This window comes from Amblyomma mixtum, chromosome 2, assembly GCF_055824585.1.
Source record: "Amblyomma mixtum isolate Tamu chromosome 2, ASM5582458v1, whole genome shotgun sequence".
In the NCBI taxonomy this organism is placed as follows: domain Eukaryota; kingdom Metazoa; phylum Arthropoda; class Arachnida; order Ixodida; family Ixodidae; genus Amblyomma; species Amblyomma mixtum.
In genome coordinates, this window is record NC_143013.1 from 97,436,597 (window position 1) to 97,448,688 (window position 12,092).

At 49.1% G+C, this 12,092-nt stretch overlaps 1 protein-coding gene across 1 annotated transcript; it reads right to left on the minus strand.

The window, feature by feature from the left end:
• Positions 1-9,357: 9,357 nt before the first annotated feature.
• LOC149360233 (innexin inx2-like) lies at positions 9,358-11,832 on the minus strand. Its single transcript, XM_089572222.1, has one exon. It carries the CDS (start codon positions 11,677-11,679, stop codon positions 10,594-10,596), a length of 1,086 nt encoding a protein of 361 aa, XP_089428348.1. The 5' UTR covers positions 11,680-11,832; the 3' UTR covers positions 9,358-10,593.
• Positions 11,833-12,092: the final 260 nt, after the last annotated feature.

Sequence of the window (12,092 nt, forward strand, 5' to 3'; positions counted from 1 at the left end):
ACGTCGCCATGTGGAACAGATAAGCGTATCTCCTTGATTATTTGAATAACGACTGGAGCTGCTTAAAGATGAGCGCCAACGATGAGCGCCCCAACTCCGCGTCGATGGTTTCAGCAGAAAGTAGGAGTGAGAGGAAGTGATGGTGATGAGCCACGTTGGAAAAGCGTCCATCCGGCAGAGAGGCAGAAAGAAAGAAGGGAAGGAGGGGGGGCTTGGCTGGCCCACCGCGTGCCGAAATAAAGTTACTCCTCCTTCCTGGCTAATTGCCTGCAGAGAGGTATGTAGGTTATATATGGTGCAATCACGTGACGTCACGGCGCCATTTTGTTGCCCTGCGCGTAGCTTCAGCAGTGCGGCCCGGAGCCGATAATCCAATTAGACATGCCCGCAGCTTTTCGTAGTGCTGCACCAACAACAAACTGGTGGTCGTTGTGTCATCAGTGAATACTCCCATATATGTGTATACGCTACCGCTGTTGCCCCTGCACTCCTATTGGCCATAACGCCCATCAAGACGCGACGCGGCGCACTAAAGGAGTTGACTGTCGAATTCGATTGCTGTGTTTCAGCATGAAGCGCTGCTTAAAAAAGAAATATGAAGGGAGGACGTCACGCGCAAGTTCAGAAAATAGTTGCCGATGATAACTTCCATTCGTATTCCGGTCACAATAATGACTGTTCACCGCTGATCCATCACGGTGTCGTTCCCTATATCGGACTGGATACGAAGCTCCGAATCGGCCAGTGGAAATCCCCATAACTTACGATCAACTTATGCGCAGGCACTCGAGGAGTTTATTTATCTCTTTTACTTTAGCCTCAGAGAGTAAGAAAAAGAGATAAATAAACGCCTGCAACACCCGAGTATAGAGCAGCTATTAGCGGGCTACCATGCGCGAAGGAGCCGTTCTTAGCGCCGGCAGGCGCCCTGGTGTAGGCCCGCCAAGCGCTCGAGCGTCGCACCTGACCTTCACAGCTCGCGCACTTGTTCTTGCTGCCAGCAGCAGGACATTAAAAAGCCGAGGTTAGCAAAGCGAGAGACAGCAGTTTGTGCTAGATTTCCGCAAAACGCTGCCAATGTGAAGCCTTCCGTGAAGGAAGCCTTTCAGTCTCTTAGAAAAAGAAAGAGTACTTCGCAGAGGGCTAAATTTAAGATTTACGGTGGCAGCAGCATAATTTGAACGATAACGGTTCAGAAATTAATATACTCGGGAGAAAAAGAAGCTAAGAGAAAAGTACGCGTTCTGAGCCACGCCGGTGAAGCAAGTGCCTTTTCATAGCTTCTTAAAAATGGTTGCCTTCCACACATGCATTGTTTCGAATGGAGCACGAAAGCGCACGAAGAAATGAAGTCGTCTTGTTACCAGCGTCGTTATACTCTTAGCGCACGCGAGTTCCTTTCCTGTAAAGCCAATACTTAATTCCAGCCCGTATAATACCTCCCCGTTCCTTTTTATGTACCCGTTACACTTAAAGGAAATTAAGAGGCGGCATGCACGGCTTTATAATGAGCATTATTTTAGGTCCCTGCCGGTAACCCACTTCGTTCCACCCTCGCTGCATGAACTCAAAAAAATTGCGACTTGGCAACTAAAGCGTTGAGAGGTGAAAGCCTAGGACACTATGCCGTGACGACTTCCGGTCGATGTGACGTCACACCGTTCCCGTGGCTATATTATACATCTTTCGGGGTTCTTAAGTGTTAAGTACGCTTAATTACAGATTTTTTCATCTAATCTGGCTCAAATCCGACGTTTTTCCGGCAATTCTGTGACAATTTTCAGTACGCCGTGACGACTTACGGTGAATGTGACGTCACACCGTTCCCGTAGCTATATCGACGTCCGCGCTATTTCGACGCAATTTCGACATTTTTGCCTATAATTAATGAACTAATTAATCTACTGTCATCAAACTTGGCTTCTTGGCTTATTTTTTTCTCCTCTATCTAAAACAACAATTGGTTTTCTTCTATCCTTTTTAGTTACCGACTTAACGCGTGTGACACGCTTTGTTAACGGACGGACGACAGTAAGCGCCATTAAAGGCTTTCGCCTTAATATGGCTGCCAGCAGTTCAACGGCACACCCGCTATATATTTCCAACTCTACGGCCTGACCAAGCGAGCCCATTTCACGCCTAAAAACGTTCAAGCGCTATTGGACTGTTTGTTCTCGCTTTCTTCTTCCCTTTTTACTTGTGTTCGTCAAGGGCATTACGCTTGCCCTACGCAGGAGCCCGTATCTTTTCAGTCGAGTATTACTAAGATGGCGGATTGGGTAGTTGGTGCGACACCGCGATGAGATACAGCTCTGGAGCGCTCCTCTGTGTCTCTCACTGCGTCCGGTTTGTAGCGTACTACAGTGTATCTGATCGCAAATACAGAAGCAGAAAGGGAAAGGGCAAAGCGGAGGGTCCTCCCTTACAGCCACTTCCATGCCCATTTCCCTGTTTTTTCTCCTCCAAAGAAAGTGGCTTCACACTGTTACAGCCCCCGGGATTCCCTGGCTTGTTCTTGTTTTTTTTTTTTCAGTTCGTTTCCGTTTTCCTCTCTAAACCACACTCCCCTTGTTTGTCCACTCCCTCCTCTTTCACTGCTTTCATTCCCTGCTTTTTCACTCCTCAACCTTCGCCTTGACACACGGCTGTCCGGTTATCTTCCGCCTGCAGCAAGCAGGCACCGTGGAAAGGGGGGTCGGTGGAGAGAGAGTGAACCCCGTGGTGGAAGGGGGTTCACAGCAGGCGGCGCAGGCGATAAAGCTGCCCCCCTCTAGGTCAAGGACGGCAGCGATGTCCAGGAGTGTCCCTGTCGCGACTTGCACTTCAGCAAAATTCGAAAAGAAGAAAATGCAGTGGCTCACAAGTGCGCGGTTTCTATGATAAAATTGGGCAGGCACGAAATATGTGCCGCTGCACCGAGAAGTCAAAGGTCCGGGAATATCTCTGGCTCCGCCGGATAGGAGGAGGGGATTTGTACGCGTAGCATGGTTTATTACCGTGGGGCGGTGGGGAACGCTATTTACACTAGGTCACCAGATAGAAGACAAAACAGCAGGGAACAAAGCAGCCAATGTAACGGACGCGCAACATCTCCGGAGTAGAAGCCACTGGACGCATGTGGATGGTTGCTGTCCCTCTACCTCTCGAGATGCTCAGAGCCATCTTGCGACGCTTTTCTTCACCAGCCAAAAGCGGCTCCTCGGGGCCAATCACTAGCTTAGTTTTAAACTGGACGGACAGATAGAGCCCCGTTGGGGACCCCCGAAGCAAGCGCTGCCAAAGGCGTACAAGGTTCTTCATTTGAGAAGTCGTGATGTTCAACAAAGGCGGAATCGCTCCGAATGGGAACGGACAAGTATTGGGCCCCCACAATGCGTTTGCTGTAGTAGCCGCGAGGCAGCGGGACCGGGCGCCAGCTAGACTGGTGACCCCGTGGCCTTCGCCTCTTTAATGAGCCCCATCATCAGCAGGACATGGCCGCAAACGCGCCAAGAACATGAAAAAAGTGGCTGTGACTCAATTCACTTGAGCCAAGGTATACAGAATGAAAGCTCTTTTAAGCATGGTTAGACACGGTTTACCTTTGATTCATTTTATTTTTTAAAGGTTTCAGCGAGAGCAAATTGTTTCAGCGAGTACAAACCACGTGATGCATCACGTGCACAAGTACAAGAGCGAACGTCCAGAGCGGCGGACGTGACTGCCAAGGGCAAGAGCTAGTTGCGTGACACATCCCATACGAAAAGCATTAATTTCACCTTTGCATGCTAGCTGTGATGCATTTTGCTCTAGTGTTAAGATTTTGAAGTAGAAAATTTACTTCCATCTTTTAAATATTCCAGTTTGTATAGCCCCAGGCATAAAATTCGCCTGATTTCAGTCAATGTTGCAAACATATCAAAGGTAAGACATCTGACAGCAGAAAACTCGACTTCTTCGAGCCATTGAGGTGATTATTTCGTAAAGTGCGGACATTTGATATCAAAATAAAGCGGAAATGAGAAAAAACTGCGCATGCGCAATTTATTAGGAATTGTAGTTGCAGATCCCGCACGCCAGAGAGCGCAGAAGTCCTGCTTGTGGGCACGGGTTTCGCACTTTACTGGAACGCACAAAAAGGAAACTCCGATTATGGCTGCTGCTGCAGCTTTTACACACTGTGACTGTCACTTGTAGCTTGCCAAGTTTTCGTGTTGAAGTAAAAAACGAAAAGATAGGTGCCAAACATGGCGCAATTATTCTGAACAATGAAAACTTACAAGGGCACAAGGAAAAACGTGAGAAGGAAAGAGCCTGTCCGCCAGGAAGGGCGCACAGGAGTTTTAGTCTCAAAAGGAAACTAGCGAAAAGAGCACAGGAAAGAAGACACTGAGGGTGATGACATAAAAGAGACAGTATGAATAGAAACGCACTTAATTCCACTTCCTTACGTTGACAGAGAGGGAAAAGCCCAGGGAAAGGAAACTTGGACAGCCACAAAGCTGTTGTCTGTTTTGTTACTTTAGCTTTCATTCCCCATAGCGCGGGAAATTGCTGCGCTAAAGATGTTTTTACCGAGGGCGACAAAGAAAAATGCTAAAGCTAAATGCTCAGAAAAGCCATGAAAACGCAGTGAATCAGGTTTTGCGACTCGACTTCCGGAAGCAGGTCGCCTTCTTAAGCCATATGGCTCGGATGAGCTTGGTCGGTGGTGGTGGGGTTGAGCTACGGACTGCTTATAGCTGGTGTGAAAGGGAGCTAAAATGCAAATGCTCCAGGCAGTTGTTTGGTAAAAAAAGTAAAGTGAACCTCGGTGCAGCATCCTAATGTACTATTTTGGTTTGGCGTTGTAGAAGATGACAGATGATCGCTCCTCCTCACTTTACCTTACCTTGATGACCACGAATGCGCCCATGTCTCAGAGGATTTTTGTGGCCTTGAATGAGTAGCAAACTGGTTTTGCATCTTTCCTCTCTGCCGACCGTGGGCACGGTGCTAGTAGCACTAACGTAAACATGCGAACGCCTACGCTGTCAGCTGGTTTCTTTTAGCGGCTTAGCAATTTCACAATACTAATACACACAGGTACCTGACGCTACGCGCTTTGGAACGGGTGTGGCGAGCCAGACCACAAAGTAAAGGTCTGAAAAAGAAACCATCGAAAAAGACAGAAAGCACTGCTTTATTCTCACACGAAGCAGCAGTCGTACTCGCGCTCATCTTTCCAAGCGTACACCGCATAGACTAGCGGAAGTGGGCGTTCGAGTGGGAACGAATCAAAGCCATAGGAGAAAGGCAGGCTAGGATTGACGGACATAAAAATGACGTCATTCCTTTCTCCTGAGTGACAGAGAGAGAGAGCAGAAAAGAACAGGCATGGAAGGCTTCGTCCAAAGCATCATCGTGGGACGCTCGCACGGACGGCGCCGTGCGGGGTGGACGAGAGCCAAGGGAAGCGTCGGCCGATGTATGAAGGGGCCCATTGTGTGACCGGCAGGAAACGCGATGAGGACCCCGATGGCGAAGCGCCATCCGCGGCTGGGACGGCGCACGTCGCGTCCAAGCGGCGGAACGGGCCAAACACACCACGCTCCCGTGGAAAGGCCGTTGCTGCCTGCGGATAACGACCCCTCTGGTACACGCGCTACTGACCCCCCGCTCTTGTTGTACGATGTCCCCGGTCATTTCGCCGTTGCATCGGTCCCTGTGTGATCTTCTTCGCTTGGAGGGACGTCGCAAAGAGTCGGCACACCTCGATGACACTGAATGAGCGCTATCGTAACGAAATTGCAGTAATTAAATGACGTCTTCGCCGGGAAATTCATTGCCTCTTGGACACGATGTACTAAGTAGAACGTGTTGTCGGGCTAGTTGGTTCAATACTTCTTACATGGTAGTTGCGCGAAACACACACACATACAAGACAGGGTACGGGACGAGCGCAATCTCGTCCCGTACCCTGTCTTGTATGTGTGTGTGTTTCGCGCAACTACCAAGTCTGAAGACACGATGTACAGGGTTGGTCAAAAGTTCCCAGGCCACAGGCTCTGCTTTTCAGCGGCATGTCCTGCCACTTAGGATAGCAACAAAGATATCAAGGTTCTCAGAGGTGAGAATGGTACTTCTTCTATCCTCTATAGAGATTTTTGGCTTCGGGGGTGTCGTAACTGCCCGACTGTAGCGCTCTAAAGCAGACCTTGTGGCCTGGGAACTTTTGACTGACCCTGTACATCCGCCGAAGGAACTGCTCTGAGCAAGCAAATGTGAGGTCCTCCGGAAGATGGTTATTTTTGTTTCTCTTCCGACCTAAACCTCAGCAATTCAATTACAATTACAACGCAGTAGAATTTCTTTTTCTTTGCGTAGCAGCGCCCCTGAAGACGATAAGGCAAACTTTTATTTTTTAAAATGAATAAGATTTGATCATTTTTGATCAAAAGATAGCGGAGGCACACAAGTCAATTAAGGGCTATAGAATGGAAGATTAATGAGCTTCATTTTATATTGCGATGCCGCTGAACTAAATTCTATAGCTGTGTCGATAACAGTCTTTGGAGGTAAAAACTGAGTTTACCCGCGCTTTTGATGAATCCTAGACAGAGCCGGTTCTGCACCATGTCTAGTACAACGTTCGCGGTGTTGCAACACCGGGTAGCGATGATGCAGCTGCATACGCAATAGCTGTGGCGGAGTGTTTCGCATTTATATCCTTCTGCATGAGTTTGCACGCCATCATGCTGGAATGCCACACATGGGCTGCGAGTGTTTACGACACGATCCATAAGCATGTCGCAAGGACAGCTTCAGTTTTTAACATTTTGTTTGCACGTGCTTCGGTTTGCGATTATGCAACACGACGGCAGAAGATACGCTGGGCACAACCGTGACGCCTGCGTTGCCGCAAGCGAAAGAAAACGCTGAGCATTTATCGCAGGCTCACGGGGCCAGTAACAGCGCAGACCACTGAGTTGCAAAATGTTGGTGACTACGACACAAAAGGAAAGCCAGCTGAAATTGAAACTTAACCACACCACAGACGGTGCACAGCAAACGTTGAAATTTAAGATGCCAGGGCATTTTCAATAGTGTCCGTTCTTAAAATCCCCACGTAAATTCTTCAATGGCAACTTTGGCAAGTTGTGCAAATACGGTATGTTCTGGACATAATTCTTCTGGTGACAACAGGCTTATCAGTCACGGGAAGGCACTCGTCGTCGACTGCTAGCCGTATTTAGTGCATCCACTTGTGAGGTGAACACAACAGCGCGTGATCAACCTAAATCACAGCTCTGCAGGGCATCACACGAAAGTCATAGTTGAGTTTCCCCTTCACGTGGCGACGAGAGGAAACACTTGATGATGATGAAATCGGGTTTCTTGATGAATTGATGGTTCGGACTCGCAAGCAATCACATTACTCGATGGCGGGAAAAGAAGGTTAACTATTTATTTACAAAAAAATAAAGAAGAAACGAGCAAGGAAAAAAGTATTTACAACATGACTGAACCGTTGATTACACGAAATCAGCCTCCGCTTAACCGAGAGCGCTGAGTTTCTGTCTCCGCCCTTGGCGGGGACAGCAACCAATAATAAAACAGGCGACACTTCTCACCAATCGATGCTTAGGGAAAGGAAAATAAAGTTTCCGTCAGCTAATCAAAGACTGGGGAAAGGATGTCAGCCATTCAAATACTTGGGAAAGGAGAGGTTCCGAGCACGCATACAAACAGCACTGAACTCGCTGCATTCCGAACCTCTGCTTCTTTGAAGTTTCCTTTCCGCACACGTGCATACGGGGCTCACGTATGCCTCGCGAACAATGACTCCAGGTTCTTTATAAAAAGAAGAAAGCTGTCGCTGAGGGGTCCAGCGCCCAGTGGCAACTACAACTTAACTAGGGACCTCTTCTGAGTTCCCGACGCTCATAGACCCATCGGCGCCGCATCGCGTACCGATCGGCCACCGTACACCTGCGTCCTCACAGTAAGCTATGTACATGAGCAGAGCGAATGATTGACACGGAGGGAATGCGAGAAGGTTGAAAAAAAAAAAACAACTACTGGCCACAAACACGACGACTGCAGGCATTCAAAAACTGCACTGCAGAAAGCTGCGCGCTGGAAAGTATCTGTGGTCGGGAGGCAAGACGGAGACGAAGGCGTTCTGGCGGCGGTGCCGCCGGCAACAATGGAGCAGCCACCGAGTCTCCCTCGTGCGTCCGCGGTTCCACGAATTCGGCAACCCTTCGACCGTGCACTGTGCTGGAGGCTGGAGGGCGCATCGGAAAGTTCAGCGAACTTCAGTGATGTTCACACAGACAGGCCGCTGTATTAACGTTCGCCTGAGGGAACATCTTAACTCACTATCAGACACCAGATACACTCATCTGAAAGATCATTGCCGCGATTGTGGGAAGGAAAATGATAAAAAGAAACAGAAAAAGTGCCGCCCTTTGGTCACAAGAACTAAAATTTTGTTTAGGCACCGGGATAAATTGACCAGGGAGATTATGGAAGCTTATTTCATACGGAAGAAAGAATCACAGTGTATCAGCCAGCCTTCTTTGGCATTAGTTGACAAAGAAGTATCGTTTGTAGATAATACGTGACTTGCTTCATTTCGGTTCTCAGGGGTGCCTTTGTTCGGAGTTCACCACGTGGCATATTGTGCGTTTGGTGATCTTGATTCCGCTAGACCAATGCTCGTTGTTCTGTTTGTTCACGTGATTATGATGTATATATATTTTCTTTTTTCAATAAAAAATTCAGTTTCGAGTCAGCGCTCGTCTTTGTGTCCTCTTGCTTCGTCTGTCGTCTTGTTAGCGCTGTTCCCTCCCACGATGTATTATTGCAAACTCGCCCAGCTATCCATCCTTCTTCACATAATGACGCACCTGCAAGAACCACGGACACCATGGGAGTTCCCAGGGTTGCCTGCGGATGCTCGCTAACATGCATGCACCTATTATATGACGCATACGAGTTCACCTTAAAAGTGAAAGGCCAAGGCTATTGAAAGGCGAAAGGCTAATGCACCGAATATCGCAACAACTCACAGCGCATGTGCGACATATGCGCTGTTGCACAGCACCGTGTTCGTCTCTGTGCCTGGCACTATAATTCATGCAGTTATAGACCAGCCCATAATGCGTTGAAGCGCATAGTGAACAGCAAGTCCGCAATGGTGTCTTCTGAACAAAGTGACCTAGCGCAGCGTATTGCAATCCAGAAGTCCTTAAAAAGGCAAACGTCCGGACAAAGGCGCGTGGAGAACTTGACAGTGACTAGTTGCGTACAGGGATATTTCCTGAATCCAGAGGCTGACGGGGTGAAGCAGCCATTTTCCTGCTGCAAAGAAACTCAAACAGGGAGCGCAGGAACCTTTTGTATGTAACATTTATTCGTCGCGCCACAAAACCATCCACACATCGATGATTTGCAGTACACACACGCACGCACAAAAAGTAAAACAACTCTTCCACTGCTGTATCTTACAGATCATTTCTCACGGTACAAAAATAAAACATCCGAGAAAAAACAAAAGGCACTACGACAGTCGACACATCTCTCTCTCAGCAAACGCACGCATAATTATGCTAGTATAGGAAAAAAATGAAAACAGAAAAATCCATTTTGGCAAGTCACCACTCCGTGTGATAAGAGCAGATGTTTAACATGTTGGCATCGCTTATGCCGATCAGGAAATGCAAAACGACGAGAAGAAAGGAATGGGCACCACCTCCAACAACAAAAAAAAAACAGCATGGAATGAAAAACGAATAAAAAATAAAAGAGCTACGTCTCTGCTTGACAAAATGGAAATACTCGCAACAATAAGTCTCTGTGCAACGTTAAATAAGAGACGAAGCCGCAAGGAATACACAAAATCTGGAAGACTTCGGATTCTTGTTGTTCCCTCGAAGGCACTGAGTAACATGGAAATACAGTACAAAAATATTGCTTGCTTTCAGAGCGCCACAACGAGTATAGATTGCATGCACTAACGCTGCAATAACAGGGCGATTGTACTTGAAGCAGCGGTCTAAAAGACATCGCCTGGAGATTCTGGACGAAAGGCATTTCTAAATAATAAAAGAAAACAAGAACGCAAACAGTACACTACGCAAAGTCGCGCTTTGTTCGGCTTTTTTTTTTTAGTGATGTTGATGTCGTGCATAAAAAAATAATTTGTTCCTAGGCTTTCAGCTACCATGGTAGAGATTACATGAAAGGACAATTCACACACACAAAAAAAAAACACTGGCAGCATAGGCGGCTCCGATATTGCTCCCCTCCATGGTCATGTTGGCACTTGCTATGCCTTGCCTGAAGGCATGCGGAAAAGGCAGGTCATGTCACCATGAGAAGTAGTTCGGCTAGGTTACTGGTTGTTTGGTCCCGGTGGTCTGCGCCATTTTGGTTCATATTCCCCAAAGTAACGCATGCATTCCGGCAGAAAGATCGAGCTGCCGGGTTCATGAGGAAAGGAAAAAAAAATGTGAAAGAAGGCACAGACTTGCCGGTGTCAAGGTCGGCTACAAATCAATGTGCCTCGCCGAAAAGCGGCGTCGGTCGTCGATCGTGGGAGGCAGGCAGACAACACGGCGTGGTCGTTTACGCGTTGTCGATGCTCTTGTGGTCGAGGCGTCGTACGTAGTCGTTGATGAGATCTCTGAAGTTGATGGGGTCCATGTTCTTGCAGAGCAGGTCCAGCACGAGCCAGTCGCCGAGTTTGCAGCGATCGCAGACGCGCTCCACGTAGTCCTTGTTGGCAAGCTTCGCACGGCGGCGGAGGACCATGAAACGGATGCGGGGCAGGAAGACGATGAACGCCCTGTAAATGAGCACTGCACCAGACATGCAAGCCAGGATGATGAACCAGAACCACAGGAACACGTAGATCTTCTCGTTGATGATGTTGATGGGCAGGATGCACATGGCATCGTGCTTCTGCACATCGCCGGAGGAACCGTACATGTGGAAGGTACACTTGGTTAGCCTGGGGAAGACCTTGATCATGGGGTCGTAGCGAACGGACCAATCCCACTCGGTGAACTGCAGCACCTTGGAACCGTAGCTGGAGAACTCGCCGCCGAGGAACATGTCCATGAGGAACATTTGACCCACGACGTTCACAAAGTTCATCACTTCAGCCGTCACGTATCCATAGAAGAAAATGTTGTGGTTGTTGAGATTGATGGAAAGGTACTCAACAAGCAGTTTTCGGCTGTTCTCTTTCGCTTCTTCGGGTAGAATCGGGTTGTTCAGACCGAGAATGAGATTCTTAATGCGGCCGCCTTCCACTGCCTTCCAGAAATAGCGCGGAACGTAGAAAAGCACGGCCTGCAGGAACAGCACGAAGCAGACCCACTGGTAGTAGGCATGGTACACGCGCTTCTCGCCCGGCGTGTACTTGTCCACGCCGGGGTAGGGCACCTGCACGCCCACTTTCTTGTGCCAGGCGTCGGTGAGCGAGAAGGTGGTGTGTATCCAGCAGAAGGTGTCCAGTAGGTTCATAGGAACCGCATCCTTGCTGATGCAGTCGATGGGGTCACCGATGTACTGCCTGCCGGTGACGAGAATGCTGAAGGCGATGAGGACGCACACCGTAGCCTTATAGTGCAGCCGAAAGACATTGTTGTCGATGACGGTGAAGTCGGTCTTGAAGAACCCTTTGAGATTCCCAAAGAGCTGATCCATGGCTGCCGCTACTCCGCGCCTCCGGCTGCCACGCACTCAAAGAAAGGACGCACCACTTGCGGAGGAGCCGTACGCAGACGCCTCTGACACTTGTTGCCGGAGCGCGGAGCCCCTTTCGACTGTGGCTGGGCGGGAAACGCGAGGCGCAGGGAAAGAGCACGCGCATCCGCCGCGGCCGAGACGGCGGAACTGGCGTAACTGGTCCTCCTCTCCGCCGACAACTTTGAGCCAATCACGGCGTTGGACGAAACTCGATCATCCCGCTGCTGGGGCCCACGTTTGACGTCACTCGCACCCCGCTCGCTCCGAGAAGTCTCGTGTATCAAGCCCCCCTCGACAACCCCCCTTCTTCAGGCCTAACCGCCTCCCCCACTGGTTTCCCCTTGCAGCGTGCCGTTCCCCGCATGCCTTCT